At 34.8% G+C, this 19052-nt stretch overlaps 1 protein-coding gene across 1 annotated transcript in view; it reads right to left on the reverse strand.

Annotated features, from left to right (window-relative positions):
- The window catches only part of LOC149792066 (uncharacterized), a 59386-nt gene that overhangs the window by 24016 nt on the left and 16318 nt on the right, over positions 1-19052 (reverse strand). Inside the window, exons 2-3 of the mRNA XM_089969523.1 lie at positions 15654-15868; positions 7663-7919 (exon numbers count right to left, since the gene is read on the reverse strand). Coding sequence (XP_089825649.1) covers positions 7663-7919; positions 15654-15861 — 465 coding nt within the window. The 5' untranslated portion in view covers positions 15862-15868. The remainder of the gene's footprint in view (positions 1-7662; positions 7920-15653; positions 15869-19052) is intronic.

Raw genomic sequence — 19052 nt, forward strand, 5'->3', positions numbered from 1 at the left:
AACCTACCATAAGTAGTAGACAGGCTAACAAACTTAAAATTAGGGAATAAATAAGAACAGATGTCTTCGACAAGTGTTAGCAACCTGAGTATTTGGCAAAGATAACTGACTTATCAAAATAGATTTAGCCTGAAAATAAAATAACATCACATAAATAAAACAAAATAGGAACAATTATCATTACTAGTAGACAGGCTAATAAACTTAAAATTAGGGAATAAATAAGATCAGATGTCTTTGACATGTCTTAGCAACCTGAGTATTCGGCAAAGACATCTGTCTTAATCAAACAGACTCAGCCTGAAAGTATAATAACAACATACTAATAGCTTCATCCCAAAAACTAGGAATATAAATCAAACATAAAGATAGATTAGCAAGTACTTAGCCCAACCCTAAACCCACACATATAGAAACAAATAAACTGCAATAACCTTTAATCTAAATTTTAAAATTAAAAAAAAATATTATTTTTCTAGGGCACCACAATCTTACAACATGAAATTAAGGACAATAATATCTTTTCATACCCAAAGGTGACCACAGATTATCTGCAGTACAACAAATGCAACTGCACTAAGGCACAGACTCTGCTCAAGGCACTAAAAACAATTAGAACACCTAGATGAGACAAAAAAAAAACCAGAATATATAAGGTGGTCTAAAAACCCCAAGACCATCAGGCCCCGCTGCACAAGGCGGCAAAGCCTATCAAGATAGAAAAACTTACTATAGCACCAAAATTAATACCTACAAGGTGGTCCAAACCCCAAGGACCATCAGGCCCAGCTGCACAAAGCAGCATACCATTAAGCCTAGGAAATTTTAAATAACCATACACAAAAGGGTGAACCCAAACCAAGAACCATCTCACCCAAATCATACTCAATAGATAAAGTTTAAATAACCATACGGACTATCACTAAGTGGTCACTGGTGCGGTACTATCTTTAATAAAAATGGCACAGAATGTATCTCCAGAAGTCCATCAAGACGACATTTCATTTACCTTTTTGGCAAGGGAGTCAAAAAATGTATACCCTGGATAAATAAGTGCCTTCCTAGTGAGCAGGCTCCTCCCTGACCAAACCTTCCTCCTCGCCACCGCCGGACATTAAATTAATAAACGTGCATAGCACATATTAAATACATGAAGAGAGAGGCACTTTTTCCTCTCTTCATGAACAATTAATTAACCCTCCACATGGGAATAAAAACCTAAGTGTCCCGATGTGATGTCATAGTGGCGGCCAATCGCTACTGGCGTCATATACTGCTTGGTTGACACCTAGCACAGCTAATGCAGACTGAATTGCTACCTTTAACTCAAGTGTGTGCTGGGTCTATTTCCACTCGAGTATAGCTTTACATTCAGGTCACTAGGGTCTATGAAGCCAGTCATATTGATCCAAGACCAGATGGCTCAATTAAATAGTGCCTTTTATGCACAGTAATGCCTGGGAGATGAGGCTCTAATTCCTTCCCCCGGGATCAATTAAATAGTCCACTTATGGACATTAATCAGACGTACATGCCCATATAGGCAGAAAGGTCTATATTTAAACAATGATGATGATCGGGAGTCTGTTAGCAAGGAACTTGTCTAACTATTGATACATACCAAACAAGATTCCTTTTTCTCAAAAACGATTTCATGAGACAATTGTCTGCATCGAAACTCAATTTTTTATTTGTTCAATTAGTACATCATTGATATTATGATTTCATTGGAAGTAATTGTGAAACTTCTTATCATCCTTGAGGATATCTCTTAGTGCCAGTTCAGAAATTCTCTGAAACTTGCTTGAAACAATGGATCGTATCTGTGAAACCAAGCTCTTCATTTTATGAAGTATTCTTTTAGCTTGGTTGCCTTGCTATCTTTGATCACATTCATGAATGAGTCGGTTAACTTAAGAAACTTTATGTTACATACACAATAATATTTTTAACAGTGTGCGATTGATCAAATGAATTGAGTTCAACCGACATATGACCAGGACCGCTAGATTTTAAGTATGTAGGATTTGCGTGCCGCTTACCTTTCCTTTAATCCACCTCCTTTATTTGATTCGAAAGACATAATTAATGTGATAATACAAAGGAGGCAAGCTTTTAATTCAGTGCAACACTACAACAAATACTTCCACAAGTCAGTTATCAAAACAGGGCCGGCACTTAATTAGGTTCTCAGAGAAATGCTTGCAGACATAGCTGTTATGTTAGATTGATATGTTTCACGTCTAAATACACAACGCATTTATGAGGAACTAAAAAATAGAATTAAAACAAAAATTTCACTTAACAAAAATTATTTTATTTAGGTATTAATGTACTGCCTACACTAGGCATAAGTGACATTTTCATTGATCGAAATTTCCTTGAATATCTTTAATTACAGTATACTAAGAATGTTGTTTGGAAAGAAAATGTAACCACTTAAATGACTTATTATTAAAAGTTGATAAAACAAGCAATATATCAACATTTCAGTTACCAATTTTGATCGCGATTTTCTTCACGCTTTAAGAAATAGGGATCTTTTTTTGTTGTATTTTCTGGTTTAAACAAAATTGGATCCATGCCTGACCCTGCATTATAAGTGGGTCTACGAGTTATCAGGCCACGATTTATCGACGGAGTGGTGATTTCCTTATAAAGTCAACACATGAAGCATCAAAAATAAATTAATGTTAATAAGCATTACAGCGTTATTTTTTAGACACAGATTGGTGAAAAATTCTCCAAAACATAAGCAGAATGACAGAAAACTTTCATGGCTGGAACATCTATCTGACTGATGTGGATGAAGAGACCGCTAATTAAAGAAATCTATGCAATCAGGGAATACTTTGCCTGTTACCAAAGCATGTAAGCAAAATGTTTTTGCTAATGTCATGTGGAACTGATTAAGATTACCTGCATAATAGTCATCTGGATTTGATGTTTTATTTATGAGAGAGAGAGAGAGAGACTTTACCAAAACAGTTAATTATACAGAAGCACTTCAGAACATATTCATCTAATTTTTCTGTATTACGCACAGTTGCAATAGAGAAATGAACAGAAATATAAAGAAGGACACCAATAGTTTCATCTGATGCTCAAGTTTACTTGGTGATGTATTATATAGGCAAATAATTGATGCACAGAATTTACATACAACAAACCAGTATGTTTATCCGGTTCAAGCCAGCATTGAGATTTTGTATAGACGAGTTACTTTTAATATCTACTGGTAAATTGTAAAAGGCAGGAGTTAATTCTGACACAAAGCAGTTCAACAAAGAAGGAGCCAATGATCTAGTGCTGCATTTCTCATTGTTAATAATAAAACATCAGATTATATCTTTGTACGGATTTTTGGAGGAAGACTATTGCCCATTTCAAACAACTAATCTGACTGAGACAAGGAACGGAAAACAATAAACAGATACTACAAACATCTGATACTAGCTGTATTGATTAGTTCCCAATTTGTCTTTCTATCACTGGTTTTTTGCTTACGAGAATCAAACAATGGTTACAGTATGATTCACTTATCTCCGAGTACATTGTTCATTGTCAGTAAAATGGCACAGAAAACAGACTGCTAAAATGTGCTTTTGCATTTTTAAGTTATCAGCCATCAGTTCAAATATGAAATCAACAAATCAGTAGGAAAGCAAGCAAACCATGCTTCTGCTGTGCTAGGTTATTAGTTTGCACATTAGCATTTATCTACAAAAAGTGTACATGTCAACCTATACGTATCTAGTACAACATTTTGTCATTATCTGTGATTATTAAAAAAGGCCATTACTTCCATAATTAGTACAAATTGGTACAGATAAAAATCACAATAAAGATACAAATCTCTCCCAAAATATCAGGTGAGCTGTGTAATGTACATGTGTGTATGTGTGTTTGTGTGTGTGTGTGTGTGTGTGTTTAGTTGTGAGAGAGACTGATGTAGGAAAAAATGGCATAACAATATCGCCACAGTAACAATACCACTTTTGTTGCCACAGCGGCAATATAACTTTTGAAACAATTTTTTTCATTTGTAAATATCTGCCATGGATGTTAATCAAAACTATATTTCCATACTTGAGCTTATTTCAATTTACTCCATCTGCTCCTCTCACCCTCCCTCTTTTGAGCTCCACAACAAGCCATGTAAATATCTTAAAATGTAATAACTGTAGACCTTCTAAATGTAATAACTGTAGACCTTCTAAATGTAATAACTGTAGACCTTCTAAATGTAATAACTGTAGACCTTCTAAAGTACATTTATGTAATCAATGAGGTGCAATAAAGGAAACAAAAAAACGAACTACAAGCAGCGAATTACAGACTTCAAAAATTATCTTTTTATAATTAGTTTTCCATGTGAATTCTGAAACTGTCATTGACTGAATTTACATAACCTGCTGGTATCCATACAATATTACATACCTGTAATATTCTATGACAAAAAGTACACATCTTTAAGAAATACATTCAGTATTAAATATAGAAATGAACCTTTTAAAGAAGCAAGTTTAATTTGAATCTCAATAAAAATGATGGATAAATTAAGTGATGATTAGTGTTAGTTGCAAAACTGAAATATGATAATCGAAAACAGTGTCTGCTGCCGAACTAGATTACAAACTGGCCAAAGCCACAAAAAAGTCATCTTAGAATGTGGATATAAACAAAGTAAAAAACAAAAATCCTTGCAAGTAAATTCACTCATTAAAAATCTACTGCTATCTTCTGAAGTATTTCAGATACACCCGCTCTGTGAAGTTTCTACATTACCGCACCCAACAGTCTCAGTCCACACATGAAATGTGTTAACAAAATATCTGATTACTGCATCAAATTACAGTGTAAAGCATAATAATTACAATGTAAATCTTGTACAACATTGATGTCCCAAAATCACAACAACATTTTTATTTACATAGTTATTCAGCTATTAATTGCACTGACTCAAAATGGAAAAGAGCCATGCAAATAGGTGCATTTTATTCTAAGAAAATATAAAACAAATAAAATCTACCTTTTTTGAGAAGGTAGGTATAGGTTACTGCATTTGTATGGGAAAATATGAGTTTTTCAAATGGAAATACAGCACGACCTTGGGGTACAGTATATCCATCCAACAGAACAAGTTTATATTTTCAAAACAAAACAAGCTAATATTTTCCCATACAAATGCAGTAACCTTTTTATTATGTGCTCATTTTCTTATTCTACCTAAGGCTTAATTATGTAAACAAAAACACACTACACGAAACAAAGTAACTGAATGTATGCTGTATTCCAAACTAAATATACAAGCATATATTATCATTACACAACAACATTATTAATGCGCACATAACTTTGCCCAGATAAATCTGAACTTAGTCATGCGCTAGACATAACATTTGAAAAAAACGGCATTTTGGTCCACTTCAAATTGAAATTTGGAGTTATATTGTGAATAAATGCGTACTGCAACAACTTTTCCATCTGATCTGGAATGAACAGATTTTGGTATTTTCATCGATTCTACGAAATTTAATAATTATGGACTGAATTTATCTGCCAATTCTACATGAAATACATACGACTGAAGCAGCAAGGGAAAAGCGTGTTGACATCTGCAAGTGTGTTTCTGTTCTGCATTTTACGTTTGAAATCATAATGTGGGAAAAATATGAAGTCTTTCAATTGCACTTATCAAAAAGACACTATGGAATTTAATGTGTATTTCATTTTGAGTGCAGTAAGGAGGATTTATCTGCACCTGGAATATAGTCAAAATTATAGTACAATTTCGAAATGTGTAATCAAACTTGAGAACCCATGACATGGCCCATGTAATTTGATCTGCAGAACTAACAAATTATATTCTGAGGTAATTCAGGATGTAAAACTATAAGTATATCTTTTGCCATTCTTATTACTAGCTAAAGACAGTTTATGCCTTGTCACTTGCATGCTGTTTGTAAGGACCCTGTCTGGCATCTATAGCAAGCCTAAATCCGAAATGTTGTATCAAAAAAGATAAAAAAGTTAATACAGAATGTGCCAAAGCAGCTGGAAAGTGGCAGTCCTTGAAACATCTTGCTTAGTTCAATCAAAAACAATTTTAATCAACCAAAACGTAAAGTGTCTACTATGAGAATGTACATGATTTGTTTACAAAGTAGTTCCTAATACACTATTGGGCACATGTAAGTTCAATATGAAGTTGCACACGAGTGCAATACTGTAAAATACTGAATGATTCTGATAATGTAATATTAACTGAGAAAAAAATGAGCACATATAATAAGTGGAAAAATTTCACAAGTGAACTGGAGTGACAATACAATGTTTGCACTTCATTGGTGAAATATTTTATCTATTAAAAATAGATATCCTTCATATCATTATGTATTTTGATTTGCTGAAATAATGGTGATTTTAAAAATATCAAATATAAAAGTTTCCTCGCAACTGCAATATTGTCCTTGCAATTTTTCAAGTGCTATCCATAGATATGTTTCCTGATGGAATGTGCTGGACTGATTCATGAATTCAGGAAACTGTAAACAAGTGCCTCAGTATATCACATTTTGACCATATACTAACCATGGACATATTTGTTTCCAATGTCCCCGAAAAGTTCTTACATGTTTGTTACTTTCACAAGCTCAGTCAGTTTCCAAATGCAGTCTCTTGTCAACACCACTGTTAGTCATTGTCAATAGTTGGCTAAATTTAGATGTAGAAAAACTGAACCTGAAGTAACTCCCAATAAGTCATTCACTTCCCAACCTTCCAAAATTCATGTAACCACATGATGTATATAAGGTAGTGTAAGACTATTTGAGCAGCCATAAATATATGATTAAGTCGACTGATAGTTATATTTATTAAAAATGTGACAAGCGTTAATGTTGTTGGCATTCTGACAGTCTAGTTGATATATATACCTGGTATAACTACACATATATGCATGTGTGTGTGTGTGTGTGTGTATATATATATATATATATATATATATATATATATATATATCGGTATTATGTTAAGTCAGACACTGTCATAAAATGGCTGGTCCGGTGAACTAAATACTGAATAAATTACCAGGTCCACATCAGAAATTACCTCTCCAAGAACCCTAGACCATCTTTATTTTTCAATACCTGCTTACTGAGATAGTTCTTCCAAATTACCATACATTGTAATCAAAAATATACAACACAAGTATAATTTTGGATTATTACAATTTCTGGAAAGTTCCAGCAAACAACTTACTTGAGATGCTGTGATGATGCTATTTTTATAAAATATTAGAAAGCAAAATTTGTGCTTATGGAACACAGATTCACTACCACAGTGTCAGAAATAGACATAAATTAAAAACAAATCTGAATCACATATGGATGGATGCGAGGACATATTGTCAAGGGTAACACTACAGCCTATTCCTTTCCACAATTGTGATACAGCATAAAAAACATTAAGTCATACATTTCATATTTATATGAAATGGTGATGTATAATTGTTTGCGTGCAAGCCACGATCAATTAGAGTTCCAGCTTTCATCTGACTCTTACTTCCCAACAAAACTCATCAGTTCCCAAAAGAAACGAAATTCCATTATTAAGTATTGATATCACGAAATGAAAGGGAACATATAATACAACACTTACTGTTTTGGCACTTTCTTGAAGGCCTCCAAACTGTTGCTGTTGATATTTTCCGGAATCTATTACAAATGTTAAAATAGGACTAATGTCACAATCTGCAGCAGGCTTCGTCTGTGTCCAGTCTACAGCAACAAAATCTAGAAGAACCTCCTTTACTTCATAAAAGCAGAGACCTGCTTTAACCCAATTTTTGCTTTCAGTCTGGTTCATTTTCTCTGTTATTGACTTTTCTGCCTGTGCCATAGTTGTCTTTCTTTGTCCTAAAAAGGAAAACAAACAATAACAACTATAAACTTCAGGAAATTATGTTCAGGCATGCTCTTCTTTTACAACTTATGTGATATTTGTTATATATATATATATATATATATGATTTCTGAAAATGTATATATTTTGTTGGCTGTATATAAATGGGATTTGCAAAATATGACTAGTTGTTGTAGTGAGTCTACATAAGTTTTTCCTTGAACTGTCACTGTGACTCGTGGTGCTTCCCTCAATTTGCCAATTTGCTCTGCATTTCAGTATCTCATTTTAAACAAATGTCTCGAGAGGACTGATACTCTACTGGGCATTAAGAATTTCATGGACTTCAAGATAAGACTATTTCTTCCTTTTAACCACTGAAATTGAAACTAGCTCTGATATGGGTGTGCAGTTTTACTGCTATGCGGGTTTTCCACATACTTTTTTTATCGTGTGGCATGTACCATGGTACTTTTTCATTGTACCGGTATTTTGGCAGTTTCTTAGGACTGTATTCAAATTTCAGAATAATCTTGTTATGAATTTAATGAAATTAACTACATATTTAATTCTGCATGGCAAAATAATATAAACAATTATATTTGTTGCAAAACTGTTATTTGTCACAAATTTTAAATATTACAAGCATAATTCATGATCCTTTAATCATATGTTTGGCATGTGATACAAATATCATGTACAAATGGGATGTTGTGAAAGATATTCGGGTCATATCCAAGTTTTTGGATAAAAAAAGAAAATGTAATTTTTATTTACTGGAGTATATAAAGGTGTTACCTCGTTCGCCCCTGAAGGTTCTATTGTTTCTTTCTTTTCTGTATTGGACCCATAATTTTTATGTCAAGGACACATTTCACATGTCGATTGCTACTTGTATCATTGTAGAACTACATCTATTTTTCTCTAATACCATCCATCAACAATGGTGTATTATTAATGATGTAGACATTACAGAGCTTGGATGTAGGTTACAATTTCATGAGCTTGGATGTAGGTTACAATTTCATGAAGCAAAAATGCGGAACTGTGTTAAAGAATTGATTTTTGAGAAATTTCTTAACAATTGTCAAAGAATAGCCTTTTTAAGTCTCTGTGCAGTATTAATGTGGAAATGACCAAATAATATTCACATTTGGTAACGTCATCGAAATTAACACATTAACTCATTCACCCTTGGAGATTCCTTTAATATCACCTGTAATGGTGGCATGAGACGCATTTTTGTGATTATAACTGAATGCAGTAAAATAAAGCTGTTTTCGAGAGAATTTTGCTTAGCTGGATGCCAAGGTGTATACAAGACATGTCTGGCTACTTGCGCAGGTGCGAAAGGGAAAAATAAGATTTATTGTCCATTGCATATTTAACCTGTGATTTTTGTGTCATGGTCACACTGCACTAAACAAAATCACAAACTAATAAGGTGACTGGCACCATGTTCATTTAGGACCAACAAGGCATTACAAGAAGGCCGTAGGTGAAAACCCCATATCGATATGACCATCTGTCCAGTAGAAGTTGCAAATACTAAACTGTCAAAATGGAACTATGATGGCCACAATGAATATTAGAGCAATAATTTTTATTTATCAGAATAATAAATATAATAAGAAGTCTTCTAATGAAACCCATGTCAATTTGGTTTTCAAATGAGTAGCATATCAAAAGCTTTAAAGCAGCAGCCATGGTGTTCATATTGCTTTCAAATTTTCATTCAGGTCAAACTAGATATCACACAACATACATAAAATCTCATGTTGAAATGACCATTTGGTTAGTTGGTTGTTATGGGTTTTACACCATTTCATCACATGATAGACTTTGGTGGTAAGTGTGTTTGGTGGAGGAAGAATCATTGAAAACCTCCAGAAGAATCATTGACCCACGGAAAGCTACTTGCAAATTTCTTGCATATCCAATATGGCCACACCAGAGTCTCAAACCCACATGGAGAACAAAGGCAAAATATCAGTGATCTGAATAGAGAAGCAGTTTAGAGCACTTGGCCACTCGGAGCCCCCATACTTTAGGACTGTTGGAAATAAGGCCACTGTGGCAGTCATAATGGAGAACAATATCAGCACCATTTTAACTTGGGAGCAACTAGATATTATAAGATGTTATGTATTGAAAACCTCACATCAATGTCTTCATATTCAAATGTTGTTGTTGTTGTTACTGTAGGGTTTAACACCATTTTTCAGCACAAGATAGGCTATACATGGTGGCCAGTATAACTGGTGGAGGTAGAACCCTGGAAAACACCGGGAAGAACCACTGACCCACGAGAAGCTACTGGCAAGCTTTCTGACGTACCCATGTTAGCCAAGCCTGAGACTTGAACCCATGCAGACAGGTGAGATTGCAAAGATCCTGAACGGTGAGCTCTTTAGACTATTCGGCCACTACCGGCCCCCATACTTTAGGACTGGTGTCAACAAGAATTTTAATATGGCCACTGTGGCAGCCTTAATGGAGAACAATATCAGTACCAGTCTAATTTGGGGGCAACTAGATATTATAAGATGTTATGTATTGAAAACCCCACATCAATGTCTTCATATTCAGAAGTAGTAATAAAAACAAAATGGCTGTGATGGTGGCCATATTCTTTAGCAATAACAAGAATCTCAAAATCTCAAATCAGCTGCTACAGCCGACACACTAGATGTCAGACTGGCACATTTTTCCTTTAGGATCAAAAGAAGTCTTTTGATGGCACTATATGCTGATATGACTCTCCATCTTGGAGAAGTAATGATAACAAGATTTTCAAGATGGGTACCATAAGTGATAATGAATTAGCATAATTTCCATTTAGTACAAACTAAATATCATAAGATGTCTTTCGAGGAAATTATAATATCAACATGATCAACCATCTATAACAGGATTATCAAGATGGCCATTGTGGCGGCCATGTTCTGAATCAACTGGCACAATTTTCATTTATAAACAAATAGATATCACAAAGTGTCTTCTGGGGAAAACCTGATGACAATATTTATTTTTGTTCGTGTGGAGTATGCGTAATATAATTTGACCATCTTCCTTCAAACTTTATGATAAATTGAGACTCTTAACATAGATAGTTATGAAGAATGTTAATAATAAGGGCTATTAAGGCATTTTCAGTATCTTTCGACAATTATAACTTAACAGTTTATTAAATTTGTTTCCACTCCAAAGTGTGGATATAAATGTTATGGCAAGCAAGCAATGTGGTTGTTATATATTTCCAGTTATATACATGCCAACCCTGAGAAAGGTATAAGCATAACTTTTTGATAATATAATTAACAAAAAGCATAATCTGAGCATAAAAAGTGTAACCAATATATTGCATACTGTAATTACTACCATGTCGGCCAATTCTGCGCGTCAGGGAATTCTGTGCAACGATACGTCATTTATGTAAACATTGTATCACGTGTTATTTTGGGTCAGAAATCCATTTTGTATCCAAAAAGAACAATCGTACATAAATTAAGAAAAGTGATATTCATAAAGTGTACAAAAATATCCCAAACTGAGACTTGAAATGCACATAAAAATGTGATTTCTAAAAGGCATCGTGAAGACCCACTCCATGACCTTCTTGAATCTGTATTCCAGAAAATTTTATTTACTATGCATCTTTTAGAATGATACAAATAAATACATTAAAAAAAAAGATGAAAATGTGTACCTTCAAACAAAACTTTATTTTAATCCAAGTTTCCAATTTTGCAAGAAGTTGTTCCACACGTACAAAATCGTCTGCTACCTAAAGTCTCTACTTGCCGCTAGAACATAAATTATCAACAATTTCCCGGCGTGTAGGCCGTTTCTAAATTCTGTAGTAATTTTTCCCCATCAACAAGATGTTGTAATCACATTACATCCTATTCATTGTGGTTTCTCTGCCACATAATAGCTTATTTTTCATAAAATATTGAACTTTACTAACTTTTTTACAAGATCGGTTTAGTTTGCTTAATATTTCTTGCCATTTATTGGCATTTCTACATTGAATTTTGCAAAACTAGCTATAAACCTGACCTAATTACTCGACTGAATTGCTGCCATAAACAGTCCAAAGTAATATATTTCATTTCTGTAGCCCGATGGATAAACATTACATCTTTTCAAAGCTATGCGCAGAATAGGCCTACATATCGCGAGTCAGGAAAACAGGGGGGTGGTAGCCTCTGTGTCCAAAATTAATATTATTTTGAACAGAATATTCTGGTGACAATTGCATCTTTTCAAATGGTAAGCATTGCTGTATTTTATTTTTGTCAATCGCTCGAATTCAGTATGCGTTTTGCTTCAATATTGGAAACGAAAACCTTAGGTGCACAGAAATGCCCAACAGCAGTGTACAGTAAACTGTATAATAAATATACATACATGTGTGCTACTAATCCAGAGGGCCCAGAGTGGCCGAGTAGTCTAAAGTGCTCTCCGTCACGGATCACTGCCATCTCACTTCTGTCTGTGTGGGTTCGAGTCTCGGATTCGGCTAATGTAGTTATGTGAGAAAGCCTGCCAGTAGCTTCTCATGGGTTGGTGGTTCTTTCTGGGGTTTTCCCGGGTTCTTCCTCCACCATTAATACTGGCCGCCATGTATGGCCTATCATGTGCCGAAAAATGGCATTAAACCCTACAACAACAACAACAAAAAGAATCTGGTTCTGCAGATCTGATATGTTTTGAATCTTAAAATGATCCATCATAAGCTACATTTGTATATTGTTAATTTAATAGCATTTATTTCATATTGTACCTTTTGCTTGGATCTTGACTTTATACATAATTTATATTTAATCTTGGTGCATTTGGCAATTGCATATTCATATGCGACACACGTCAAACAATTGAATAAAGAATCACATCTATAATTATATTTTGTGTGTGTGATTTGGATTTTTAACGTAGCTTTAATAATTTTTCAGTCATATCACTACAATGTCTGCAGTTTGACAGTTTAAAGTGATGTCTGGCACTGGGGCATCATGCTGCAGACATGTAACATGATGTCCCACCCAGTCACATTATCCTGACACCAGGCCAACCAGTCCTAACACTAACATCTTAATGCTTAGTCCCAAGCGAGGCAGCTGTTAGTACCATTTTTGTACATCTTTGGTATGACTCGGCCATGGATCGAAACCACGACCTCCCGCATCCGAGGTGGACACTCTAACCACCAGGCCACCTGAGCGGTCAGTTATATTTGCAATACTCACTATTAATCTGTGTGAGACATAACTGTTATACCAGTAGTACTGATCACCTCTACTTTTCAGTATATCAAAGTCACTAGACATCATATCAAAATCACTAGACATCATATCAAAATCACTAGACATTGTATTGCTAAACATATCAAAATCACTAGACATATCAAAAGTCATTAAGAACCAGACACAATAAATGGCCAATTAACTTTCAAAAAATAGCAACAAGATACAATGTTAATCATGAAAACAACTTACGGAAATCAGCATGGTTTTAAGCAGTTAGTGACATGGCATGATGGCATAATATACCAGCAGACAAGAGTGACAAAAATCTATACAAGGTGGGGTCAGAAGGCTAGACGCAACAGTAACGGAGTGCCCTAGTTACCTTGATAGATCTATTATGATAGATCTATTAGCCATTTCACTCATAAAATTAAAACTGAGAGAAGATTCTAAACTTTAATTGGAAATTTTTTCAATTTTAAATGATATTTAAAGTAATCATTAAAACAATCAAGTCAATTTATTCTTTTCCACGTCAAGTCTGTTGCTTTGTTTTTGATGAACCCTAATTTCAGTTACTTCCAACCACAAATGCCATTCATGTTTTCCCACCAAGTTTTGAGATGATTGAAAAAGGTTTATTAAACGATTTATCAATTACATCTGAGATAATGCTTCTTATCTCTAAGGTTGAAGAAGGACTATCATTTGACTTGAAAAAAAACTAAATATTCTTGAAATTGCGATCAAAATTCAGGCTCTGATGATTTCTCCAATGACAGTGTTGGAAAAATGTAGAAGCAAGGCAAGCTTTATAAAAATTGAGAAGCCAAAATTAATATGGGCTTATTTTGTTTCCCCTCAATGATCGTTGCTCCAGTTCTATTTTCATTGATTTTGGGCACCCTTTCGTATACGAGTTCATGTCCGGAATTAAAGAATAAGTGGTCTTACACATTAAGAGATCTATCCATCATCAAGTTTCAAGAACTAGATAAATTATTCAATGGAAATTTTTTTTGCCTTGAATGGGAATGTTTAGGCCGCTATGTATTATATTTTTGACAAGTGTGTGAACAGTGGCAGCATTTCTTTAAAGTTAGATTTTACTGCATATATATAATGCAAAAAAATGATCATTTCAGTTATGGGAATAGTGTTATTCATTTTTATAAAATTTATATTTGAATTGTAGTTTATGCAACATTGTGGGCTTGTTGAAATTGGAGTCTGCCATACCTGTAAACTTTTCAAAAAGCCAAGTAAGGAGAATAACAAATAAAATAGTGAGACTTGGACAGAAAATAAGGAGGTTTATACGCGCCATTTTGTATGCGCCAGTTTCAATAAATATTGAGCAATCTTCCAGGTCCAATAAGAATGAAATTCTCAAAGGATGTGCCAGAGGCACCTCCAGAATCTTGGGAGGTGGGGACACATAGTTGTCAGCCATGAAATTTTATGGATGCTGGCCAAAACATGTTTAAAGGTAAAATTGGGGGAGGCGACTACTGCCACTACCCCCAGACCTGCCAACACTGAAAAAATCAAAATCAGGAATTTGCCACCAAATCACTATTAAAAATCAGGAGGCAGAGTAAAAACTCAGGAGGTACAAGACTTAGGTGTATATATCATGATAAAGATGTCTACTTTTGTTTTTGAGTCCACTGTATGTTGCAGATTTGCATTTCTGCAGAAGTTCATCATTTATTTGTCCTTGGGTGCCAAGTTTGCCAACAAGAATATCTTCCAATGTTTGGTCTCGGTACATAATGTGATATTTTATATTATTCTGCAAAAATCGTTTTTCCTTCTTTTCGTGACATTGACATTCAGTCTTTTGACTCCAAAAACAAAAGACTTCTACATTATCCCAAATGCAAGCTATCTGTAGAGTATGGGTTGATTTGTCATGCAGAAATAATGTAATTAAGCAGAAACCACACTTCTTCTTTCAATCACAGTGACACTGACCTGTGACCCCTAAAATCAATCCTTACCAAAAGAGCAAAATTGTCAGAATGTATTACTGAAATGCATGTTGTGTAGTACTGAATTATTAGTGAAAACATTTAATGGGGACAGACAGATGAAAAGACAGGAAGATATCATAATACACTACTCCAAATCAATGATACTGATTTGAAAATATGTACGCATCAACTGACAGTTCCAAACATTTTAAATCTGAAATTACTATCCAAACATGTGACTTGAATTAGGTTATTAACATATGCAGACAAAATTAGAGTGATTCACCTCAGGTGATTCTTTGGGGACTTAATCATGCTGTCAAGTTTTGTTTTGTTAAAGGAAAACATACTGAATTTCATTGGTCAAATGGTCTTCATTTATCTACTTCAGACCATGATAAAACTGATGGCTCTGCATTCTAATATAATGGATTTAGGATGGATTTACTGATGGGCAGCATTAAACTGATATAATCCTTTTGCTTTGATTAGAGTTGTGTCATAGAGAACAATTATATACCTTCAGCCCCACTTGCTGTTTCATAAAGTTGTGGTGCCTCATCCCCACCGCCTTTCGTCTCCTCAGTTTTATCTACTATCACATTGCTTTTATCATCTGTCTTCTCTTTATCTAATTTGCTCTTGCCTGGTATTGGGCTTTTCTGCTGTCGTTGCTTATCTGCCCCTTTCTTCTTCTTCTTTTCTCTTTTTTTTGCATCTGATGGCATCTTAAGTCTAAAAGCAAAAGTCCCAAATTTGATTACTTTTCAGACTGGTATTTGCTTAATAGCCAAAGCAAGGGTAAAAGATCTAGGTCATTAGGGTACTTTCTATTTAAAACTCTTACATTGATGATGACTCCATATGTTATGAGAACAACTATTTCAAGGTTTCCCAAGCTTTTTTATCTTCAAATATCTGACGGCATATTAGTAAGATTTGAAAATAATGTTTTTGTGTAGTGACTTCAGAACATGGTATGCTCTAAACTAGCTTGTATATATATATATATATATATATATATATATATATATATATATATATATATATATATATATATACAGTGGAGCCTCGTTAATCCGGACTCCGTTTATCCGGAAACCTCGCTATCCGGACATAATTCAACGGGAACGGAATTCCTAAACGTTAATTTGCTGTTAATCAAGAAATCCACGTTATGGATCCGGAAACCAAAATCGGGGACCAAAGTGTAAAATTACATTAAAACTTGTCTCGATAATCCAGAAATAATGTCCAAAGATAAGAAAATTCGAAAAATCGTATGTGAAAATACAATCAGAAGAATAATACATAAAACACAGTAGTGAAGCCCTTGCGAATCTATGGCCGCTATCAATAACTAAGTAGCGTGACCATATTGTAACCAGCGATTGTATAAACAATGTCTGTTTTAGCTAGTCGCCAACGGGGGTGTTAATAATTAAATAGTGAAGCCCTTGACAATCTATGGCCACTATCAGTAATCACTGCAGATAGATCCGCCAAAGAATCCTGGCAAACAAAGGTTTCAGACTTCTTCAGGAAACTGACATAATATATGCATGTACAGTAAATGCATGTATATGAACATAGTGTGATATGTTCGATGTGTTAATTGTCTAAACTTCTATTTACTGTATATGTACGTACAAGCACATGTTATAATAATGTGAAATAAACACAAATTAAAAGATGTATTCATTAATTTATTTCAACCATTATTGTATATACAGTACATTACATTTAAAGCTAGCATATACATGTACATATATATGGTGTGATGATATTGTAAAATAAAAAATGTGCATGATTCAATTATCCGGAAAACTCATTAACCCAAACATATTCGCTGGGAACGAATGTGTCCGGATTAACGAGGCTCCACTGTATATATATATGTGTTAGACTGACTGGTTGTGAATATCAATTCTGATATATTTTTTCATGTGTGTGTGTGTGATTTGAAAAAATCAGTCATATCGCTAAATGTCTGCAGTATGACAGTTTACAGTGATGTCTAGCACTGGGGCATCATGCCGCAGACATGTAGCATGATGACCTACCCAGTCACATTATCCTGACACCAGGCCGATCAGTCCTAACACTAACCTCTTAATGCTGAGTGCCAAGCGAGGCAGCTGTTGGTACCATTTTTGTAAGTCTTTGTTATAACTCGGCCGGGATCAAACCCACGACCTCCCGCTTCCAAGGCGGACGCTCTAACCACTAGGCCACCGTAAAGTAAAAAATAAGTATTGTTTTCAGAGTAAGAAAAGGTATATGCAAAAACATTATTTTTGTCAGTGCTCTAATATGCAACACTCATTCCGACTGCGTCAATTATCATCCCAGGCACCAAGTCGAACTACACTGGTGTTCCATCCATATTTCCAACTAAATGTTCACTTAATTCCTCTTCCTCCCATGCTACAGAGTACATCTTATGCTACCAAGTGCTACAGAGTACATCTCACGCTACAGAGTGCTACTGAGTACATCTTATGAAAAAGAGTACTACAGAGTACATCTTATGAAAAAGAGTACTACAGAGTACAAGTTATGAAAAAGAGTACACAGGGGTCAAGCTCCCAGGCAAAGTGGGCGACTAAGTCGCCTATAAAATGAAAACTTTACCTTCTTCTGTTATGAAAGCAAATTCAACTTCGCCCTGTGATTCTTTTAGATGTACATTTGAGTGACTGCAACTTTTGAGATGCTCCCTCGCCTTAGCCGATTATTTCCAGTGTTGATTTACCATATCTCAACCAAAATGTAGACCTCAAGCCATTCAATAGCTTGGGGTAGTTTAAATAGCGGCAATTAAAGGCAAAGTGTTCATGTACAAACCACCATATCATACATTACTTAACTGGCACACAATAGCTAGTGAGATTTTGAAGAGCCCATTGTGCTAATTTGCATAGGAAGAATCAGGAAAAAATCAAGGAGATGCATGTACAAGAACAAAAGTTATTATTGCTTTGAATGAGAATGTTTAAGTTATATGTATTATATTTTTGAAAAGTTTGTGAACAGCAGCAACATTTTGTTGAAATAGGCTTTTATTGCATATATAAAATGCAAAGCATGATCATTTCAGTTGTCAGAATAGTGTTCAAGTGTTAATTCATTTTTTATGCTGATTTAGGAAGCAAAATTCATACAATGCAGAACTCTTGGGGGACAAAGTTTACTTTGTGAAACAATCCAGGGAAGAAAAAAAAATAAGAGGTGGGGGGTGGGGCTATTAATTCTTAACACATACTGCAAACAACACATTGACACACATCAGCTTGGTACTGACAATGATCAGGATTAACTCAGAAAATCAAGCAGGGAAGTTTGAACACCACAACCATCCAACCCCTAGTGAGTGTAATTATGAACACTAATAACACTTGCATTACCTTCAAACCCCTTTGAACCCTATTGAATTTATATTTGAATTATTGTTGTTGTTGTTGTTGTTGTAGGGTTTAACGCCATTTCTCAAGACAAGATAGGCTATACATGCCGGCCAGTATAGATGGTGGAGGAAGAACCCGGGAAAACCCCAGAAAGAACCACCGACCCACGAAATCTACTAGCAAGCGTTTTCATGTACCCAATTTGGCCAAGCCCGAGCCTCAAACCCACGCAGACAGAGGTGATGGCAGTGATCCGTAACAGTGAGCGCTTTACACCATTCGGCCACTCAGGGCCCCTATTTGAATTATAATGATAGCAATGTTGTGTGACAATATTAGGAAAATGGTAGGCATGTGGAAATTGTAGTCTGGGCTTGTGGAATTTCAGTCAAGGCTTATAAATTTATTTATGCCACCAGTTCGATGCCTGTGTCAAAAATATGTTTTCTTTGAGTACTGGCCACTGCCATTAAATTGAAATTAAATTTATTACTGATATGAATAATGATGTG

This window comes from Sinohyriopsis cumingii, chromosome 9, assembly GCF_028554795.1.
Source record: "Sinohyriopsis cumingii isolate HCF-2022 chromosome 9, ASM2855479v2, whole genome shotgun sequence".
NCBI lineage: Eukaryota > Metazoa > Mollusca > Bivalvia > Unionida > Unionidae > Sinohyriopsis > Sinohyriopsis cumingii.